At 39.7% G+C, this 22,765-nt stretch overlaps 1 protein-coding gene across 1 annotated transcript in view; it reads left to right on the forward strand.

Moving 5' to 3' along the window:
- Positions 1–7,779: 7,779 nt before the first annotated feature.
- DISC1 (DISC1 scaffold protein) overlaps positions 7,780–22,765 on the forward strand; it is a gene marked incomplete at both ends in the record, with an annotated part of 373,050 nt that continues 358,064 nt past the window's right edge. The window contains 2 exons of the mRNA XM_084254028.1: positions 7,780–7,911; positions 16,527–16,621. Of these exons, the coding sequence (XP_084110154.1) occupies positions 7,780–7,911; positions 16,527–16,621 (227 nt within the window). The remainder of the gene's footprint in view (positions 7,912–16,526; positions 16,622–22,765) is intronic.

Consider the following 22,765-nt stretch of genomic DNA (forward strand, 5'->3'; position numbering starts at 1 on the left):
TAGCACAACCAGTAAGACACAACCTATGAGGCTGTCCGTAGCCTCCGCAGCATGAGTTCGATCCCTGGCCGGCCAGGGAACAACTCACATGGCGTAGCAGACCTCTCCTGACTAGCCCGCTGTTCCCCTCAGCAGTGTACTTTGGTCAATCTGCCTGTTCTGTTCCCTGCTCTGTCTCTGGTGAATCCTCTTAACCCCCACACCTCTGGCCTGTACCCCAGCTCTTGTATGCATAAATAAATAAATTTAAAAAAAAATCCCTACATTAAAAAAAAATCAAATCAACAATCCATGCTTCTCCCTTAATAAACTAGAGAAAGAAGAGCAAACTAAACCACAAAGCAAAAAGGAGTATGAAGATTAGTTCAGAAAGAGAACAGAAAAGCAATAGTAAATATTAGTACAAAAGTAGTTTTTTTTTTTTTAAAAGACTAACCTAAGGCTAAACTGATCAAGAAAGAAAAAAAGATGACTCAAAGAACTAAAGTCTGTCATGAAAAAGGAGACATTACTACCGCTCTTAACATAAAAATTGTAAGCTACATGAATAATCAATTGTATACTGGCACATTGCATAATCTACATGAAATGGATAAATTCTTAGGAACTACTAAAACTGATTTAAGAAGATGTTGAAAATTAAGCAGAACTGTAACAGATTAAATTACTAGTCAGAAAACCAATATAGAAAAACCCAGAACTAGATGACTTTACTGTTAATTCTGTCAAACATCAAAAAAAAAAATTATTTATGCATACAAGAACTGGGGTGTAGGCCAGAGGTACAGGCAGATCTACTGAAATACACCGCTGAGGGGAACAGTTGGTGAAACAGGAAAGGTCTGCTGCACCATGTGGGTTAGCTTCCTGGCCAGGGACTGAACTTAGCTCATATTGGTGATAGGGCTGAGACTTAACCCCTAGGCCAGGGAGGCCCTAATTCTGTCAAATATTTAAAGCAGGATTAGCACCAGTCTTCAAATCCTTTCAAGAAAAGGGGGGAACACTTAACTCATTCTATGAGACCAGTGTTAGCCTCCTACCAAAGTAAAATAAAGACATTACAAGATCCCTGTGTATAAATGCCAAAAAAAAAATCCTTAATAATAAATCATATCCAGTCACATAAAAAAGATTCCATGACCAAGTAGAATTTCATCTCAGAAATGCAAACATGATTCAATGTATGAAAATCAAATAATACATTATAGCACGCAGAGGAAAAATACAATTCTATAGCAAAAAAAGTCATTTGACAAAATCCAACACCCTTTCATTATAGAAAACACAACAAAGTCAGAATAGAAAGGAAATTTTCATTCTGATAAAGGACATCGATGAAAAACAACATTGGTGAAAGTATGGTGAAAGAACTGAAAACTTTCTAAAATCAGGAACAAAACATGAATGTCTAATTCTATTGAATATTGTCCTGGAGATTCTAGCTAAGGCATTTAACTAGAAAAAGAAAGAAATGACTTCCAGATTGGAAAGGAAGAAGTAAAACTATTTGGAGATAACATGATCTTATATTTAGGAAATCTTTGAAGGACCCTCAAAACAAACCCCCAGAATTATTAGAAACAATAAATGAATTCAGCAAAATAGCAGAGTGCAATATCGATGTACAAAAATCTTATTTCTCTACACTAGCAATGAAAAATTTGTGGGGTTTTTTTTGGAAAATTTTTTTGAAAGTTTTTTTTTTTTTTAAGATTTATTTATTTATTTATACAAGCACTGGGTACAGTCAGAAGCGCGGGAGGGTGAGAGAATTCACCAGAGCCAGAGCGGGTTGCAGAACAGGCAGAAGGACCGAAGTACACTGCTGAGGGGAGCAGCGGGCGGCAGGAGAGGTCTGCGCGCCATGTGGGACCCTCCTCCAGTGGCCGGGGAGCAGCCAGGAATCGTCGGACCAGCGCTGCAGAGGCTGTGGGCAGCTTCGCAACCCAGCGCTCAACCTCCGTGCCACTGGGGAGGCCCAGCAATGAAAAATTTGAAAGGACAAGTCTATAAAAGATAATACATGAGGATAAATTTACTCCAAGAAACAGGCATACATTTTCTTTACCTTAGATTAGGCAATGTAAGTATGACACCAAAAGCAAAACCATCCAAAGAGAAAAAACTTCCATCAAAAGTGAAAGTTTGTCTATTAAAGGACACTACTAAGAAAGTGAAAAGACAACCCACAGAGTTGGAGAAAATGTTTGCAGATCATACATCTGATAAAAGCCTAGAATCTAGAATATATAAGGAACTCTTATGACATAATAACAAAAATTAAAAAATAGACAAAAGATTTGAATAGATAGTTCTGTAAAGATAATATACAATTGGCCAAAAACACATGAAAAGATACTCAGCATCATTAGCCATTCAGGAAATGCAAATCAAAAATCCCCTCAAGGATGACTCATGCAATACTGTTATTTATAAGCTTATATATTGTCCACAATTCCTGCTCACAGCTGCCAGAACCCTTTGAACTTCCTTAAGTGTTGAGGGTGATAATGATGTCTTTTGTTAAGAGGTACTTGGAAGCACCTATGGATGGGGGCTGTTTGCTGGGGAAACCAACCATGTGATTAGAGAGTTGGAACTTTCATTCCCATCCCAGACCTTTGGGGCGGGGAGAGGGACTGAAGGTTGAATTCAGTTGCCAATGAGTTAATCGTGCTTATGTTATGAAACTTCCATTAAAAAAAAAACCCCAAAAAGACGGAATAAGAGAGCTTTCTAGGTTGGTGCTGGGAGAGTAGCATGGAGAGCTCCCTGTTCCCCTTGTCTTGCTCTACATATCTCTTCCTTCTGGCTGGACCTGTCCTGTATTCTTTTATAATAAACTGGTAGTTTATTAATTGGGTTTCCTGAGTTCTGTGAATTGCTCTAGCAAATTTTTGAACCTAAGGAGGGGATTGCAGTTGGGTAAGTAAAACAGTGGACAGTGAAACCATATATAAGGGAGCAACTGCTTTATACGAATATGGGCAGTAGCATTATTTATAAGAGCCCAAAGGGGAGACAACCCAAATACCACCCATCAGTGAGTGAATAAACAAAATGTTGTACCCCAACAGTGAAGTACTCATATATAAAAAAGAACTAAATATTGATATTTGCTGCATTATGGGTGAGCCTAGAAAACATCATGCTAAGTAAAAGAAACTAGGTACAAAGGCCAAATATTGTATATTTCACTGATAGGAAATATTTCAAATGCAGAGTGAGGGAGATTGGGAGTGACTGCTAGTAAGTGTGGGTTTTTGTGTTGAGGTGATGGAGATATTCTGGGATCTGTGATATGGAAAATCTTGTGGTGTTTCATGTGGTTGCAAAATCTTGTGAATATACTGACAAAACTGAATTCTACTCATTTCGATGGTGAAATTTATGATATATAAATCCCAGCTCCATAATAATTTTTAAATGTTTTTTAAAAAGTGTATCGGTAGGTTCCTTGAAATTTTGCTAGAAATTGTCTGTGAAACTACTTGGGCCTGATATTTTGCCTTGAGGAAGTTTTTTTTTAAATACATGCTTAGTTTTTTTAAAAAATGTGTAGAGTTACTCACATTTTCCATCATTTCTTAGTGGTAAGTTTTAATAAATTGTGTTTTTCTTAGGATTGTGCCATTTTGTTTCCATTTTCAAATTTTTTGACAAAGTGTTGGTATAGTGTTCTTTATGATTATATCTTGGCTATATGTCTGTATCCACAATATCTATGTTGTTTCTCTTTACATACATTTTTCAGTTCAGTTTTGCTAGATGTTTCTCCATTATGTTCCTCTTTGCAAAGAATTAACCTTTGCTTTTTTGGGTTTTGCTTTGTTTTTGATGGTCTGTTTTCTTTTTCATTTATTTACACTCTTATTTTACCTTTTTTGAGTTTATGTTCTAATTTTTTATGTTAGATATCTTTTACATTTTGATTTTTTTTTTTTTAGGCTTTTCCCCCACTGGATCTTGACCATTGGCTTTATAAATACTTTTAATACATATGGAGTGCTTATTAGTAAAATATTATGCTGACTAGTCAAATGTCTCTATAGCCTTAAATCGATCCACCTTGATCTCTTATTTTTAGAGGCATAAGAATTGCCTTCCCCACCCCCCAATTTGGGTATTACGTAGGTACCTGATTAGCTTCTAGTCTTTTCTTTGTTTTATTGTTTTCCCAATTCAGCTATTAATTCTGTGGTCTCTAGATGAAGCAATACTTGGGCCTTAGGAAGTAGTGGAAGTTTTTGTCTTTTTTTTAATGGTGAAGAATTTATATTTAGACTTAACTTAGCTGGACTCAGTTTATCTGATCCCAGTTTCACTGGCAATATCCAAAGATATTCAGGAGACAGTCAAGCATATCTCCATCAGGCCTGATGAGGGTGTTGACCTTGGCAACAGTCAGTGTCACAGAGCTTCTTTGTTTTTGGCTTCATCTTCATGAAAAGGGTCTTTGAATTTTTTTTTTTTTTCAAAAACAGCAAATGAAGTTGAATGAATGTGCCACATTTATAGCTTCTCTTGCCCCCTAGTGAAAGTTCTCATTGTGTAGAATCACACTGATATTTTAAGTGAGAGATTACCTATTGTGATTGCTCCCTTTGCATATATAATTGGTACTCATTAAGAGAAAGATGTTTTGCCTTTGTGGAATAAAATAAATGTACATAGTTAATTTTCAGCCCATACCATCTTCAAATTTTAGGATGAAGGTTATTTTTTTCAACTTTTATTATCATTGGATATTTTTATTGACATAGAATTTGATATATAATTGACAGAAATATTGTAAGTAATAATTGTAAGTAAAATATTGTAAGAAATATTGTAAATGTAAGGTTAAGGTGTAAATGTGTTGATTAGATACATTTATACATTGAAAAATGATTACCACTATAGTATTAGCTACCACATCCCTGTGGTTACCTAGTTACCATTTTTTTTGGTGTGTGGTGAAAGCTTTTAAGATTTACTCTTTCAGGGCCTCCCTGGTGGCACAGCAGGTTGCACACAGCACTGTGAAACTGTCTGCAGCCTCTGCAGTCCAGGTTCCATTCCTTGCTGGCTAGGGAGATACCCATATGGCATGGCAGACCTCTCCTGTCTCGCCAGCTGCTCCCCTCAGCAATGTTTTCGGTCAGTCTGACTGTTCTGTTCTCCGCTCTGTCTCTGGTGAATTCTCTCACCCTCCCGTGCCTTTGGCCTGTACCCCAGTACTTGTATAAATAAAAATAAATCTTAAAAAAAAAGATTTACTCTTTTAGCAATATTCAAGTATAGTGACCCTGCATTATTAGCTATAATCCCCATGTTGTACATTTTATCCCCTTGTTTGTCTTATCACTGGGAGTTTGCACCCTTTGTGCAGTATCTTCCAGTTTCTCCATTATATTGTGTACACATGCATGTGCATGTACCTGTACACATACCCACAGGAGTTTTTCTGTGACAGCTCTTAGTACTGCTGTGTGTGGATGGAAAATGGCTGAAACACTATAGCAACATCAATAGGCAGAACCCTAATGACACTGACCCTTCGGGAATGAAGATTTGGGTCATCTGTCAGGTAAAGAACCTCAATTAGTTGAGGTTTGAAGGCAACAGGGAACAGAATGAGGAGAAGAAAATGATAAGTATCAACTGTAACTTGAGGAGCAGATGCAGAAAGTGGAACTTCAGTAATAGTATATATGTAGTACTGATTTTGTGTTTTTATTTTATAAGTTCATCAGTTGCCTTCCCTTTGCCCCCACCTCACTTTGTGCTGGTGGTGGTTAACCTTTTATTTATTTTTTAAAATATTTATTAATTTATGCATACAAGAGCTGGGGTACAGGCCAGAGGTGTGGGGGGTGAGAGGATTCACCAGAGACAGAGTCGGGAACAGAACAGGCAGACTGACTGAAATACACTGCTGAGGGGAGCAGCGGGTGAGTCAGGAGAGGTCTGCTGCGCCATGTGGGTAGCTCCCTGGCTGGGGATCGAACTCGTGCTGCAGTGGCTGTGGATAGCTTCATAGGTTGTGTCTTGACTCCGTGCACCATCAGGGAGGCCTGATGGTTAACCTTTTAATTTGGTCTTCAAGTTATAGGATAGCAAAGGTGAGTTGTATTGAATATTAAGAAAGAACATCAGAAATGGAGAGTAACAGGTAGAATTTCATCTTGTCCCTTTCAGGAAGACAAGACGTAGGAGAGACGTAGCACACTTAGACCTGGTTATAGGGGTTTATGTGAGTGCCAAGACCTCCTTTCTGAAATCTGTATTGTAGGAACTGGAAGCCTGGAAATCACATTTCCTTGATTCTCTTGCTAAGAAGGTTTTATCTGCAGCCTGCCAATGAGAGGCACGTGTAATATTTGAAAAGCAAAAGAGGAACGGAAGCCATTCTTGTTCCTTAGCATCAGAGGGCCAGCATGAAAGTTGATCTGATGGCATACGTGAGGTTTTGCAGGAGCTTTTGCATTCTGTTAATCACCTGCTTCACTGCTGCCGGCAGCTGTGGTTTCCTGCAGTTCCTGTAACTTTTTGATTTCCTGAATTCACTGGCAGCTTTCCCTGACCTTCCTTTCCACCAGCTCTTCCAAGGCTTTGGAAGCACCTGTATTAAATCCTTTCCAGATTGTAATACCTAGAGTGTTTTCTGTTTTCCTGACTGAAAATTGACTAATAGAAACAGTTTTCAGATATGAAATACCAATAATTATTAAGTAGAGGAAGCGATGTCTCATTTCTCTTGAAAGAAAAATGCAAGTTAAAACTTCAAGTACTCACTTTTTACTTATTTGATGGGCTGTGATTTGAAGATTGATAATACCAGGTTGATGTGGGGAAAATGGCCACTCATGTTGCTGTGAAGAGTGGAAACCGATCTGTGAAATTGATATTGACCTATGGGGGTATTCTGGCACTCTATCAAGTCTATTCACACATTTGTGAAATTACAAGTTCAAAATGCTTATAGCACAGTTTTAAATATTAAAGAAATGAAAATATGCATATCCTAGAGGTTAAATAAATTTTGGTATGACCATACGATTAATGCTATAAAATGCTATAAATGCTATAAAATGCTATAAAACCATGAAAAAGAATGAGACGGCTTTGTACATATAGTTATGGAAAGATTTCTGAGTTACAGTAACTGAAAATAGAAAAATGTATATCTACAACGACTGAGTGAGAAAGTCTTTTGCAATCTCATGGATTTAAATACTATTTATAAACTGAAAATTCCAACCCAGACTAAAACACCCAAATGTTTGCAATGGCTCACAAGGATCACACACTCTGCCCTCCCCTGCTTCATTTTTTTTTTTTTAAAGATTGATTTATTTATTTATACAAGCACTGGGTACAGTCAGAAGCGCAGGAGGGTGAGAGAATTCACCAGAGCCAGAGCTGGTTGCAGAGCAGGCAGAAGGACCGAAGTACACTGCTGAGGGGAGCAGCAGCGGGCGGCAGGAGAGGTCTGCGCGCCATGTGGGACCCTCCTCCGTGGCCGGGGAGCAGCCGGGGATCAAACCAGCGCTGCACAGGCTGCGGGCAGCTTTGCAACCCAGCGCTCAACCGCTGCGCCACCAGGGAGGCCCCCCTGCTTCATTTTTAACGCAGGGGATAACTCACATTAACACAGGGGTTGACTCACTTCATACCAGCCTCACTGAACTCCAACTTAGGGATCTTTACAAAGTCTGGTTTTTCTACCTGGTTTGCTCTTTCCTCCAGACACCTGCACACTAATTCCTTCATCACTTTTAAGTTTTTGCTAACATGCCACCTTCCCAATCAGACCTCCTTCGACCTCATTTAAATGGCTATTTGCCACTGGCCTATTCCCAACCAGTATTGCTGCCTTACATATTTTCAGAGGATGATTTTGCAACCTCTGCATTAGAATATAATGTGAGTGGTACCCTTGAAGTTGTGGAAAGTAGTATATTCCCTTATTACATAAATATATAACTACGTATTATGCTTATCATTTGTCTCCCTTAACAACTATGTAAGCTCCCCAAAGAGAGGAATGTTATTTGTCTCCTTTACTCACCTGTATATACCAGACATATTGAACAATCTGTGACACATAGTGAATATTTGTTGAAAGAATAGACAATAGTTTGTTTTCAAGTTTTTGGTGGTACAAGCTATACTGTAATTATGTGTCAACACGACTCAGCCATGGAATGCCCAAATAATTGATGAAACATTATTCTGAGAGTGTTTTTAGATTTGAGTTGGGAATACCATTTGAATTGGCAAACTGAAGCAGATAGCCTTCCTAATGTGGGTGGAACTAACCCAGTGAACTGAGACAGAGTAGGAGGAGGGAATTTATACTTTTCTTGGTTCTTAAAAACCAGTTATTGGACTGGAACTTATACCACCTAGTTCTCAGGCCTTCAGACCTGGACTTAGACTACATATCAGCTCTCCACTCTTCAGCTTGCTGACTGTATACCTTAGGGTTTCTCAGTTTCCGTAATGCATGAGCTGATTCCTTATAACAAATTTCTTTATACGCACATAAAACCAGTTGATTTTGTTTCTCTTTAACACCTTTACTACCATAGCATTCTTAGCTTACCTCCTCGTGAGCACACACAAGAATTTAGATAGATAGATTACAAAAGGGTGAAATTACCTGATATTAGAATATCAAGTTCAGTATTAGTAGATGTTGCTAAAGTGCATGTACCAACCTATGCTGCTTTTTGCAATTGTATGAAATTGTGTGTCCACATAATTTTGCCAATCCTGATGGCCAATTTGATGGGTTTTAAATGGTGTTTCTTTTCATTGTTTTTTTAAAAAAATTTTTTTAAGATTTTTTATTTATTTTTATACAAGAGCTGGGGTACAGGCCAGAGGCTCAGGAGGCTGAGAGGATTCACCAGAGACAGAGCGGGGAGCAAAACAGGCAGATTGACTGAAATACACTGCTGAGGGGAGCAGCTGGCAAGACAGGAGAGGTCTGCTCCACCATGTGGGAATCTCCCTGGCTGGCTGGGAATCGAACCCGCACTGCAGAGGCTGCGGACAGCTTCACAGCGCTGCGCTCAACCTGCTGCGCCACCGGGGAGGCCTGTTTCTTTTAATTCTTATATAATTGTGTACAGTGTAGAAAAATCTATAGAAAATGTAATTCATATTCCACTTGAAGAGATAATTATTAGCATATTGTTAGCTCATTATCTTTTGAATCTGGTTTCACTTGGCATGTGTGTATGCATGTCTGTGTGCAGCAAATATATATTTTTATATGTAAATCTATGTATTTATAGATAGATATGGACATTTGTGTCAGTGTTGTTTATAATCACAAATACTTTGAAAGTAATCCTTCACATTCAACAACAGAATTGATTGAGTAACTGCATTATAACAACACGAAGGAATATTGTAGCCATTTAAAAACACCTGGTAGATACATTGACTAACATGTAAAGGTTTTGACATTGGTGAAAAAAATTGTATTATAAAATATTACAAAGAGCACAATTCCTTTTTAGTTTAGCTATAATTATAGATGTGTGTTTATATACATATGTCCTTGAAATTGCATCTTTGCCTGCATCTATGTTTAGAATAAATTGCTGAAAGTAGATAGTAGTAAAGGCAATGGGGAGTTCAACTTGAAACCAGGTGGGTAATATGAATGTTTTTGTTATTTTATGACAAATTGAGTTGTTTTCTTCTGGAATGAATATCAACTTTTTCTCTTCTAAATTCTTGTATTCTGGATATGTAAGATCTTAATTATATGACCATATCGTTATTTATACATGGTTCTTTCCAGACATGTAGGTATCAGAATATTTTCTTCCAAGGTTACTAAGAGGAGGTCTTTGGCATGACTTTCCTACCTAACTCCACCCTGTCATAGTTAATAGGAATTCCATGTGTCACACGTGCTCCAGAGTATCAGTACGTGCGCCGAAGGAGAAAGGGTTCTCTGTGATTACTTTTCAACATGAAAGTTTAAGTGTATATGTCTCACAATTATCTGCTCCATTTACCAGTACCCATTCCCATCCTGCCTCAATGAATTTAATGAGATTAGCAGATGTTATTTCTTTAATTGTCTTTAGAGTATTGTCAGGTAGCAACATTGTTCTGGGCTTAATAGAAGTAAAGCACAGAACAGCAATGAGATGAACTAAAATTTATGCGAAAATATTCCGAAGGTCTTCCAGCTTCCAGTTACAGTCTACCTATACTTTTCTAAAGCCATTTATATAACAGAATGCTACATCAGAAACCTCCAAAGTGAAATCGGCTTTCAAAAAATCAAAACAGAATTGGTTTATTATTCAAGTATTATTTTTGTTAAATTATAAATTATGTAAAATATTACTATTCTTGTTTAAAAGCATTGAAAAAAGATGTTTCCAAGAAATTATTGTTAATATTAAATTTCACAGTAGTATTATGATTATGTAAGAAAAGACTTTTTTAGATATGCATATCAAAGTATATAGGGATAAACAACATGCAGTCTAAGCTTTGCTTTAAAATTCAATGGAGGGCTTCCCCGGTGGCGCAGCGGTTGAGTGCTGGGTTGCGAAGCTGCCCGCAGCCTCTGCAGGGCCGGTTCGATCCCCAGCTGCTCCCTGGCCACCGGGTGAGGGTCCCACATGGCGCGCAGACCTCTCCTGCTGCCCGCTGCTCCCCTCAGCAGTGTACTTCTTCAGTCTGCCTGTTCTGTACTCCGCTCTGGCTCTGGTGAATTCTCTCACCCTCCCGCGCTTCTGACTGTACCCAGTGCTTGTATAAATAAATAAATAAATCTTAAAATAAAATAAAATTCAATGGAGGGCCTCCCTGATGGCACAAGGGGTTAAGACGCAACCTATGAAGCTATGTGCAGCCACTGCAGCACGAGTTCGATCCCCCGCCAGGAAGCTACCCACATGGTGCAGCAGACCTCTCCTGACTCGCCTGCTGCTCCTCTCAGCAGTGTCTTTCAGTAGATCTGCCTGTTCTGCTCCCCATTCTATCTCTGGTGAATCCTCTCATCCCCCACATCTCTGGTCTGCACCCCAGTTCTTGTATGCATAATAAATAAATCTTTAAAAAAATAAAATTCAATGGAGAGGGAAGGAGGGAGAGAAAGAGAGACAGATGGGTGAATAATTGAAACTATGACAAACTATATGATGGGTTTATGGGGTCCCATTGCATTAATCTCATTTTGGGAACATCTGACATTTTTTTCATAATAATTTCACAAATTTAATAAAATAAAAGATGGTTTCTTTTTTAAAAAAGATTTAATTATTTATGCATACAAGAGCTGGGGCACAGGCCAGAGGTGCAGAAGGTGAGAGGATTCACCAGAGACAGAATGGGGAGCAGAACAGTCAGATCTACTGAGATACACTACTGAGGGGAGCAGCAGGAGAAACAGAAGAGGTCTGCTGCGCCATGTGGGTCACCTCCCTGGCTGGGGATTGAACTTGTGCTTCAGTGGCTGCCCATAGCTTCATTGTGCTGCACTTATCCCCTTGCGCCACCAGGGAGACCCAAAAAGGTGGTTTGAGAGAGAGAAAGAGAGAGAGAGAGAGAGAGAGAGAGAGAAAATGCTGGGTGTCTGAGAAAAGTCATCTGACAAAGGAAGAAACTTGACTACTGAAGCCAACTTTTTAATGAATGCTTCCTGCTGCCATCTAATGGCACAAATATAAACATCTATAGGTGTGTACATGCACATACTTGTATATAATGATCACACATATGATGTACACACAGATACATGTGTGAACACACATCCACACTGACACATGTATACACACAGTTTTCATGCTGTTTGCCTGTCTCTGGGAGCAGCGGGAGAAACAGGAGAGGTCTGCTGCGCCATATGTGGGTTAGCTTTCTGGCCCTGGCCAGGGGATGGAACTCAGGTGGCAGCAGTGATAGCGCTGAGACTTAACTCCTAGGCCACCAGGAAGGCCACCTTGAACATTTTTCAGTATGGCACCTAGATTAAGTTCCATGTCCAAATGACCAGAGGGAGGGTTTTATTAAAATGGAGCCAAATACAGACTTCTTATGTACCTGTCTGCATGAGTTAAGTTTGTGTACAGTTTTTGTATTAAGACAGAGTGATTGGGATCGAAAGTCAAGCTAAGAACTCAGGGCTATAATAAATCAGCCAGGAGTGAGGAAGTGAAAGAGAGGGAGGAGGGAGAGAGGTTATCAGAAAACCTGGGAAGACTCAGAGTTAGTGACTGAAAATGTAGAATGATATCAGAAAATCAGAAAGATGCCACAAAAACAGTGAATATAGGGATTAGGATCATAAGGGCATTCTAAAACCTAATGCTAATGTTCAAACTATAGAGAGCCTGTAGGAATGGGAAGGAAGGAGTAAGCATGAAAAGAAAAAAAGGACCAGTGTGCAGGATAGATGGCAAAAGGGCAGAATGTGTGTGCAAGGGTCTTTGCCAAGGTCAAGGGTCTGGACAACACAGATGTCAGCAACAAGAAACTAGTTTTATGATAAGCAAGGCAATTGCATTTTCCAGGGAACTTGCCTCATTATGAAAAGGAGGAAGAGATCCATAAATCCAGCCAGTCTAGAAAAAAGAAGGGGAAGGTGAATCACTTGGCTTACATAGCCCCTCAGCATGTGAGTGCTTGCCTCACAGATGGCCAACCTTCATTTTTGTTCATTCAACATACTAAACTAGACAATTAGAAATGGAAATGAATGCCACTGTCCTTTGTCTTGAGATGCTTATACATTCACGGGGAAATAAAATGCCTTCAAGGAAAAGTGAACGATTATCAAATGCCTAGTATGTACTGTCAAGTTCTAAAGTGGTGGGAAGGAGGCCTGTCTGGAGAGATTTGACATCTGGGACAGTGGTCCTAAAAATGTGGTTCTCAGACCCGCAGCGTCAGTATCACCTGGGAGCTTGTTAGAAAGGTGGATTCCAGAGTCACTAAGCCAGAATCTCTGGATGTGGGTTCCAGGAGTCTATTAAATAAGCTCTCCAGAAGATCCTTATGGATCTGGAAGATTAAGAGGCACAGAGTTTAGGAGTAAAGAGGGAAACGGAACAGGACTGGGAGCAGGGAACAGCTCCCTGCTGTGAGTACTGATTAACACAACTTTTTTTTTTTTTTAAAGATTTATTTATTTATTTATTTATTTATTTATTTATTTATTTATTTGTACAAGCACTGGGTACAGTCAGAAGCGCAGGAGGGTGAGAGAATTCACCAGAGCCAGAGCAGGGAACAGAACAGGCAGACTGACGAAGTACACTGCTGAGGGGAGCAGCGGGTGCGGCAGGAGAGGTCTGTTGTGCCACATGGGACCCTCGCTGGCAGCTGGGGGATCGAACCGGTGCTGCAGATGCCGAGGGCAGTTTCACATCCCAGCGCTCAACTGCTGCACCACCAGGGGAGGCTTGATTAATACAACTTTCAAAGCTTTAGGAACTAGGATTCTACAGGAAGGGAGAGTAGGATGACTGGAAAAGCCACATACACACCTGGAATTTCAGAACTGAACTGTATCATTTTAGACTAGCATTTTCCAAAAATGTATTTATTCCTCAGAGATGAGATACTCCATGAAAAAAGGATTCTAAGACAATGACATTTAGGAAAGATTAAATTCTGTCTACCCCCCTTGGAAGTTTACAGTTCATGTAAATACATTAAAGACCTGAAGTGTCTTTTAAAAAATCTATTTAGCAAGATTTGATTCTTATCTGCAGACCACCAACAGCAACACCTCCTTGGGGCTGGATGGAGATGCTGAGTCTCAGGAGTGCACCCAGAATCAGAATCTTTATTTAACAAAACCCTGAGGGGATTGCTGCTGACAGAAAAACCAGAGGCATGCTAGTTTGACCCCCAGCACCGCTTTATATGGAATGTATAAAGAAGTCATCCTGTGGAACTCACTTCGGGAAGTGCTGTGTTAGCCAAAGGGAAGCCAATGATTTGGGGTCGGGAAGAATCACCATGAAAGCCAACGTATCTTTGCCTCCCTCACTACCCAAAGAAGGTATCTTCCCTGACTTTTTTGTGCTCACTCCCAGAGAAGCCTTCCAGTAATTCTCTCCTGCAGCAGATGTCATTCAGGCTTTCAGTTCCATGCATGGCTGTTCTGGCCAGAGCCCCAGCAGCCATCTGTAATATAGCGTGTTCAAGATCTTTGGTGACATGGAGACTCAACCCACTGCTTATTAACCTAGGGCCCAGCCTTTGTCCACACTAGTGATGGTGTTTTAGTGCTTATGTAAATGTTTGCAGTATTCTTGGGCCTCCGTTCAATGAAGAGCTTGTCATCCACTCTCCATCTTGCTGTGCAGTTTTTAGCCAAATTACACCATAATAGTCTTCTGCTTAATTGCAATTTGTTTTATTTAAGAAATGATTTCAAAACAATTGCTTTAAAATGTCAATCTGGGGCCTCCCCTGGTGGCGCAGGTTGTTGAGCACCCAGCTGTGAAGCTGTCCACAGCCTGCAGTGCCCGTTGGATCCCGGCTGGCGAGGGTCCCATATGGCGTGGCAGACCTCTCCTGTCTCGCCCGCTGCTCCCCTCGGCAGTGAATTTCGTCAGTCTGCCTGTTCTGTTCCCCGCTCTGTCTCTGGTGAATCCTCTCACCCTCCTGCATATCTGGCCTGTACCCTGGTTCTTGTATAAAATAAATAAATAAATCTTTAAAAAAATAAAAAAATAATATGTCAATCTGAATTATTCTCTCGTTGATCTAAATGTGTGCCTGTCTTTTTGAAAGCTGAATTTTTCTTTGAATCAACATGAACTTAGGGGTTCACTGATTAAACCAATGGTGGGAAAGTCCAGGATTTCCTGGAGTTTCGTGACCTTGAGAGTTGGTATGGCATTCACAATAGACCCAATTGTTGGCACCATTATATCCCAGAATATGGCAAAGCAAAACCTCTTTTTAAAAGGGATTAACTGAGAAGATGATAGCTATTGAAAGGTATTGTGAGCACAGATGCCGTAGGCACATGGAAGCTCTTACCAGAGATTCCAGAAGATGTAGCACCACCAGGAGGAGGGGCACTGTGGAAAACTCCCCAAAAAGTCCCCCCCAAGGAGCAGAAACAGGTCAAAAGTAAAACACAACAGGTTGTTGCATGATAGTGATAAAGGCAACAGGGAGTTCAACCTGTAGCCAGGAAGTGGAAGACCTCAGTACCTCCTTCCCAACATCTGCCAGCAACGCCTGCCTTTGTGTTGCAAGGAGGCCAAACGGGGAGCAAATTAAAGAATGGGGACCAGTTTCCTCTCTTTGTGCCCCAGTTCCCCCTCCTTTGTATACACCCTCCATCCTGAGTAAACTCTGGTCCTCTGAACTAAAATGGATAGCCTTCATCCTGTGGAGAAACAATTATTGCTGAGAGGGCCGCAGCCAAAGGATCACCAGAGGCTGCAGGTTATACGTGGGAATCGAGTTGATAGGCAAGAACTTAGGCAATTTAGCCTAAACCAGGCTACAGTGGAATTGAACAAAGTTGTTTTTGGTTTTCTTCCTTGCCGTGAAGCAGAACTTTTGTAGAAGAGTAACTCAGTCTTTTGGTTTTAGACACTTCAGCCATAATGGCCATATCAGAGGGGTTTCCCTCTGGGCATTTTTAGAAGGGAGGGTCTGACTCTAAAGATTTCCTGGGAGCTTCTGCCATCTAGTGCCTGGCATGAGAGATGGTGTCACCATGCCTATTGTCCTTCCTTTGTAAGTTTATGCATATCCAGTCAAGGTGAGAAAATTTTAAATGCATCAGATGGAGCTGAGTCTAGCAGACACAGAGCAAATTCTGTAACAATGGATGAGAGAGAAACAGGGAGGATATAGTGAAGTAGGCCTCAAAGCCTGTGTGTACCAGCAATTTCTGTTTCTTCGCTTTCACATCCCTCTCCTTTCTTCATTGTTCCCCTCTGCTGCACCTTCACCAGAAGCAAATCTGTCAAGTACCTTTCACTGGCCTTCCTTGCCTTTCTGTCCTGTCCATATAGAAAGGACACTGTGAGAGCCAAGCCTGTCTGACCGAAATTCTCTATGGAATCCAGTAGATGTCTTGTTTTAACATAGCTCTATATTCATCATTATCTTTTAAAATAGGTATTTATGAGCCTCCCTGGTGGCGCAGTGGGTTGAGCGCCGCGCTGTGAAGCTGTCTGCAGCCTCTGCAGTGCGGGTTCAATCCCTGGCCCAGCCAGAGAGATACTCACATGGTGAGGCAGACCTCTCCTGACTCACCCACTGCTCCCCTCAGCAGTGTATTTCAGTCAATCTGCCTGTTCTGCGCCCGGCTCTCTCTCTGGTGAATTCTTTCACCCTCCTGCGCCTGACCTGTACCCCTGTTCTTGTATAAATAAATAAATCTTAAAAAAAAAGACATCATGATTTAAAAAAAATTAAAAAAATACTTATGATGATAAAACAACACAAGTTCATTGTAGAAACTGGAATGCACAGAAAAGTAAAAAGACCCCACTTATCTCTATACCTGGATTTATTCCTTATTTTAGGGGTACCATTTGGAAAGTGGGCCTAGTGAAGAAATTCTGACATGGGAAAGCAAATTATTGGAAGAAAGACTAGAGGAGCTTCTAGAAGAGCCCAGGTAGGGATCACACCTGGACTCTGCTGTTGCCCACACTCCTGAGCACCTCCAAACACTGCTTTTTTAAAGATGCCGAGACAATGTATGCATTTCAAAGCCTGTTGCCTCAGACCTGCCACTGCGGGAGGATTGCCCTGGGGTGACCTGGTGAGCGGGCTGCAGAGCGCGCAGGGCGGATGCTGCGCATGCGCGGAGGCTGAGCCAGCGCACAGCTGCTCGGGCCGCTCACATGTACGTGCCGCCACAGCACCCGTGGCTGCATCTGGTATCCTCTTTGACTGCATCTGACATCGCTGTGACGGGAGGTCAGGCAGAAAATAATAACCTGTTTAAATAACAAATTCATTAAGTATTTTTAAATATGGAGAAGGAAAAAATATGAAAACAGAGATGGTTCATAACCCCACCTCCTAGCTAACTCCACTGGACACTAGAAAAATGACAACACAGGCTTAAAATATGCAAAACAGCTCAGGAAGGTTCCAAATGAAAAGTAAATAACCTTCCTACCCAACAGTCTCTTTTCCCAAAGGTAATCATTGTGTACTTATATGTGTGCGTGCGTGCTTATGTCCTTATCCTTTTAACTTTTATGCAATATGGATTTTTACTATTCATTTTTTTCTTTTTTTGCTCCCCTTCAGTTTTCATAGGGATGTTTCCATATTGGCATATCTGGAGGTAGTACTTTTTAAGGATGCATAGGATTGCATTTCTAAGGTACATTATTATTTTGCTTATTTCCTACTCATGGACATTTAAGTTTCTAGTATTTCACTATCACAATCTTACAGTGAGCATATATTTATATTTGTGTGGGGATATATTTGCTCGAATAATCTATAGGGTAAATTCACAAGAGTGAATGTGCCAAGTACTGCAGTATAGAAACTACCCTTAGAAAAGGATTGGTAGAGTTTTTTCAAATAGCCCTTTAAAAAGATTGCACAAATTTATACCCTCACTAAAAGGTGAATGAGTTTGAACAATTTGGTCTAGGGATAATGGCAGTATTTTTTTTTTTCTATAAATTGCTTGTTTGTTTTCTTTGCTCATTTTTTCAACGAGGTTCAACTTTTTTTTAAATAACTGATTTGACTGGACTTGCAAATGTGCAAATGTTTTCCTCAGTTTGTCCCTGTATTTGAGCTCTGTGTTTAGTTATTGGCTTCGTTTTGAAACAAATTCTAACATTTTATGTGACAAATTTGGTAGAACACCTTTAAGCTTGTGGATTTTCTGGCTTATTTTGATCCCTCTCCTTTTAATAAATAAACAAAGAGACCAGCAAACTGATTCAACCATGCCTTTTATTTAAAACACACACATGCACACACACATGCACACACACACTCCTGTTGTTATGAAAGTCCTATGTTCAATGAAGAAAGTTTATAAAATCCATATAAGCAAAACTTAAAGAATCCTGTAGTCTAATTTCCAGAAGCAGTCACTATGAATATTTTGCCAAAGAAAGTTCTAGCCCTTAATTTTATGCAATAATTAAGATTATGTTTTGTTCAGTTAGTGATCTATTGACAAAATAAACATGCTCCCTAACTTAAGTCTAGAGAGAACTTTAAGGTCAGTTACAGGATTTAATTTTTGTTGTAAAATATAATTGATAGTGCTGATTTGCATTCTGGTGCAAGTGCCTCATTTTTTCATGGACTGGTCGTGGTGACAATCTGTAATTGTGCATTCTCATCATCCCTGTAGTTTGTCAGATAAACTAGACCCTGAAAAGATGGAGCTTTTTAAAAAAAATAATAATTCCAAGGTATGTTGTAGTTTATGGATGATTAGGCTAGGCTTAACCATCTAAACTCTAAAAAACATTTACATTACTAGTATTTTTTTTAAGTCATAAGAAATTTTACTATATTCCAGTGTCTAGTATTACTCTCTGTTTTCATTTTTGTGATATTAAGATGAGAGTCTTAACTGTAGAGAGGCTTTTAATAATCTAATTTCTTTATGTTATTATGGAAATTTTTTTATATAGAATATGAAATATAGATTTTTTATTTTATATAGAATATAGGTTATAAGAATATAACCATTACTATATTCTTAGACTATACATGTCTGCTACTCCAGTTTTCTGGAGTAATTTTATTGTTATTTGTCTACTGAAGTATATATTTATATATGTACTGCTAATTGCTATGTGATTTAAAAAGAAATATATTACTGTAGAATGCTGTTGCAAATTCAATAAAGTTATATTTGAACAGGTTTTTTGTGGTCTCCAGAGAAAAAAAGATTTTGTTTTATTTATACTATAATATTTAAGTAAATGATTTTTAGTAAAATTACAGAGCCCTGCAATCAACATCACAATCTAATTTTAGAACATTTTTGCCACCCCAGAAGGAAACCTTCTGTCCGTTTGCAGCCAACCCCTCATTCATACCATCCAGCCCTAGGCAACTACTAAGAATGTTAATCTGTCTCTGTGAATGTGCCTTTTCTGGCTCTTGCATTTGGCTCCTTTCACTTAGTATAATGTCTCTGAGGTTCATCTACATCAGTTTGCATCAATACTTCATTGTTTTCATTGCTGAATAGTATATGATTGACAGGAAAGGCCACATTTGCTTATTCATTCATTGGCTGATGAATATTTGGGTGGTTTCCACTTTTTCAACTATTCTGAATAATGCTGCTGTGAACATTTTTCTACAAGTTTTAATTTCTCCCAGGTGTATACATAGCAGTAGAATTGCTGGATCATGTGTAAAATATGTGTTAATAGTTACCTCTATTAGAGGTAATTACCTCTAATAGATGGAGTCAGGAGTCTCTGAAGGAAAACCACTATGTGAGACATGGCCTGTGAGACATACAGAACCACTTATTATTGAAAAGTGAACACAGAAGTCACGGGATCTCCCAAAGCCTCCATGTAGGGACAAAGGAAGATAGCTCCATAAATATATTTTGAAGGCACCATGGAAGACAACAATAAAAAAAAAAAATAAATGTGTATATTGATTTTGCTACATGTCCTGTATAATCAGTATTATTGATTGTACCCCCAGTATTCCTCCCCCAATATATCTTCATGCACAGTTTCTACTTCTGACCATTTATTCCAGTATCTCTGAAGACTTGTTTTATAGTTGGGCACATGCTTTAGCTTGTGTATGTGAAATAATCTAGAGCAAGAGTCAGACATCTTGGATTCTAGTCTGTTTTAGTCTTGGTCTTCTCAAGTGGGGGTGGTGGCAGAGAGAAAAGCAATGCATCTCTTGCCATGTCACCAGGTTATTATAAAGATGAAGAAATATAAATGGCAGTGGGCATCTTTTGGGGGGAGATGGAGGAAATAAACGCTGTATTCATATTTTTAAAAATTATTCAATGCACTTCTAATTTTAATGTGTGACCCTCCTTTCCTTTCTTTATTTGCATTGTACAAAGAGTAGTCCTGAACAAAATGAATCACTCAATATATTGACTCAAATGTAGTCTTTCTTAGTCAAGGTTCAAATAGCAGAAACCATTGGACAGATTTTAATCAATAAAGGGGACTTACTGGAACAATTCTGGGGTAAGATAGCTAGATTCTAGAGACCCAGGGAGAAGAAGACCATCAGGAATTCCCAGGCCTTATCTGTTTCATTCTTCTCTTTTGAGATTATATCACCTTTGTTCCAGTCACACTCAGAGAATCACAATTCCATATTCTCAAAGAAAGAACTGGGGTCAAGGAAGCAGTTCCCTTAATATAGGAAGGGCTACCAGGAGCTTAATTAGTAGGTGAGTAGTTGCATTAGGGCCTTTGTTCTAATGCATTTGTTTGTTGTCATGCAGTATATACACTGTATTGTGTAGTAAACAAGATGGCTCAGGGTTCTAAAGAAATGAAGTTCTTAAAGAATTTCAGCCCATCCTGCTTATCATTTTATTTCTCTTTTTCGCTCGATTTTCCCTGACATCTGTATAGGAAAAATATAACTGTATTTTCCCCTTCTTGTATTCCCATGGCCGAGTCATGAGTAACCAAAATTCATGATCTCACAGGAAAGAGATGGTGTGATGAGTGTGGGACAGCCCAATGCTAACATAAAAACTTTGCTACAGTTTCTACACTCCCTTGTGATTTCTGAAGATCTTTGCAGCACACCCAAAGAAACTGCAACAAGGAATATCTCACGTAACAGGGAACAGGAAGAATCCAGGCAGCCTCCAGTGTGTACCGTACACACTGAGTGCCCAGGAAGTCCATTTCACCTAATAGGTTTGGACCTTGGCCAAACCGCAGCTTTAACAGTGACATAAAAATATATAATGTACATGAACAAATGACCAGCAAACTTCAACATCTGTTTTTTATCTTAAGTGTGTTTCTTTGTCTTGTCACTGGAAAAAATCCCGGAAAAGTCTTGAAAGTTAATTAGCTCCAAATTTACTCTAGGAAAGAAGGGCCAAAGAGTTTGGATGACAAATTTTTGTTTGTTCCAGCTGCCAAGCTGGTCTTTGACCCCTTAATTTAACATGGTGATTATTTATTTGCACACAACTCCTTTGTTTTTTTCAATATAGAAATCTCTTTCCTGGAAAAGGCACCTGGCTTCTGATTCCCATTTGCAAAGAATTTGTCATTTCTTTGCAAATAAGTTTTGAACTGTAAATCTATATAGATGCTGCAATATGTAATCCAATCTCTATCTAATCTAATATATAATATAGATTTTAATGTACTCTATATATTTCATTTATTAAATTTCTAAGCATTGCAAGAAGATATATAATAACAACATACATTATTATTTGAGTTTGTATTTTCCTCCACAATTAATTTTCTTTTAAGAACTCAAATTTCCTGCCTTATATAACTATTCTTACTATACACATATTCTGCTACCCACATACTTTTGCAAACTTTGTTCTTTTTCAGTCTATTTGAAAACATGCTATGTTGATACAGGTGGAGATGAAAAATTACTAATTTAAAATGAGCTTTTAAGATGATTGTCCATCATGTTAGTAAACCAAAATTTGACTTAAATCCATCCAATTCTTTTGTGACCACATAACTTCTGATGGGCAATCTCTTTTTTTTTCAAGATTTATTTATGCATACAAGAGCTGGGGTATAGACCAGAGGTATGGGGGGGGGGGCTAAAGGATTCACCAGAGACAAAGTGGGGAGCAGAAGGGGCGGATCTACTGACATACACTGCTGAGGGGAGTAGTAGGCAAGGCAGGAGAGGTCTGCTGTGCCATTTGGGTCACCTCCTTGGCCAGGGAATTGAACTTCTGCTGCAGTGGCTGCCATAGGTTCATAGTGCTGAGACTTAACCCCTTGCACCACCAAGGAGCCCCCCCCTTTTTTTAAAGGCAAATTGCTTCATATAATTATACAATACACTTGTCAAGGGGAACCCTGCTTGGCCTAGAGGAGGGGTCCATGACATGAACTCCCAGCAGGGCTAATGGGGCCTACCTTGCCAAGGGGAGTCCCCTGATAGGAGCCCAACCCCTCCCCCACCCTCCATTCGGCTAATATGGATTCCCCTTGGTGAGGGGAGCCCACACTTGGCTTAGTGGTAGGTCCATGAATTGAACCCCCACTGGAGGCATCTACTAATGACTATCCACATCTACTGGGAAAGGTAAGAGGGCCTTTACGATGGTTGACTTGTGTCTTCTAAACAGCAAAACTTTTCCACTCTCCTAGGCTCTCCATACTGTGAGATTTTGCAGGATTCTGAAAGCTGTGTCTGTGAACTGGCCAGGAAATAATCTCTCTGTGAGTCGTTTTTTTTTTTTTTTTTTTTTTTAAGAAGTGGGGTACAGGCCGAGTTGTGGGTGGATGAGAAGATTCACCAGATAGAGTGGGGAGCAGAACAGGCAGATGTACCGAAAGCAGCGGGTGAGACAGGAGAGGTCCGCTGCGCTATGTGGGTTGCTCCCCAGCCGTCTGGGGATCGAACTTGCGCCACAAAGGCCACGGACAGCCTCATAGCACTGTGCTCACCCCCCTGTGCCACCAGGGAGGCCCTCTCTGCGAGTCTTAATCAACCTCCGCTGCCCTTTGTTCTTTGTGGAGGTCCTGGGATTGCAGGTTCTGGAAGCAGCCCAAGGAAGCACAGTTTCCTTGCCAAAATCCATGTGAATAACAACCCAAAGAAG

The sequence above is a fragment of the Talpa europaea genome, assembly GCF_964194135.1.
Source record: "Talpa europaea genome assembly, chromosome: 14".
NCBI lineage: Eukaryota > Metazoa > Chordata > Mammalia > Eulipotyphla > Talpidae > Talpa > Talpa europaea.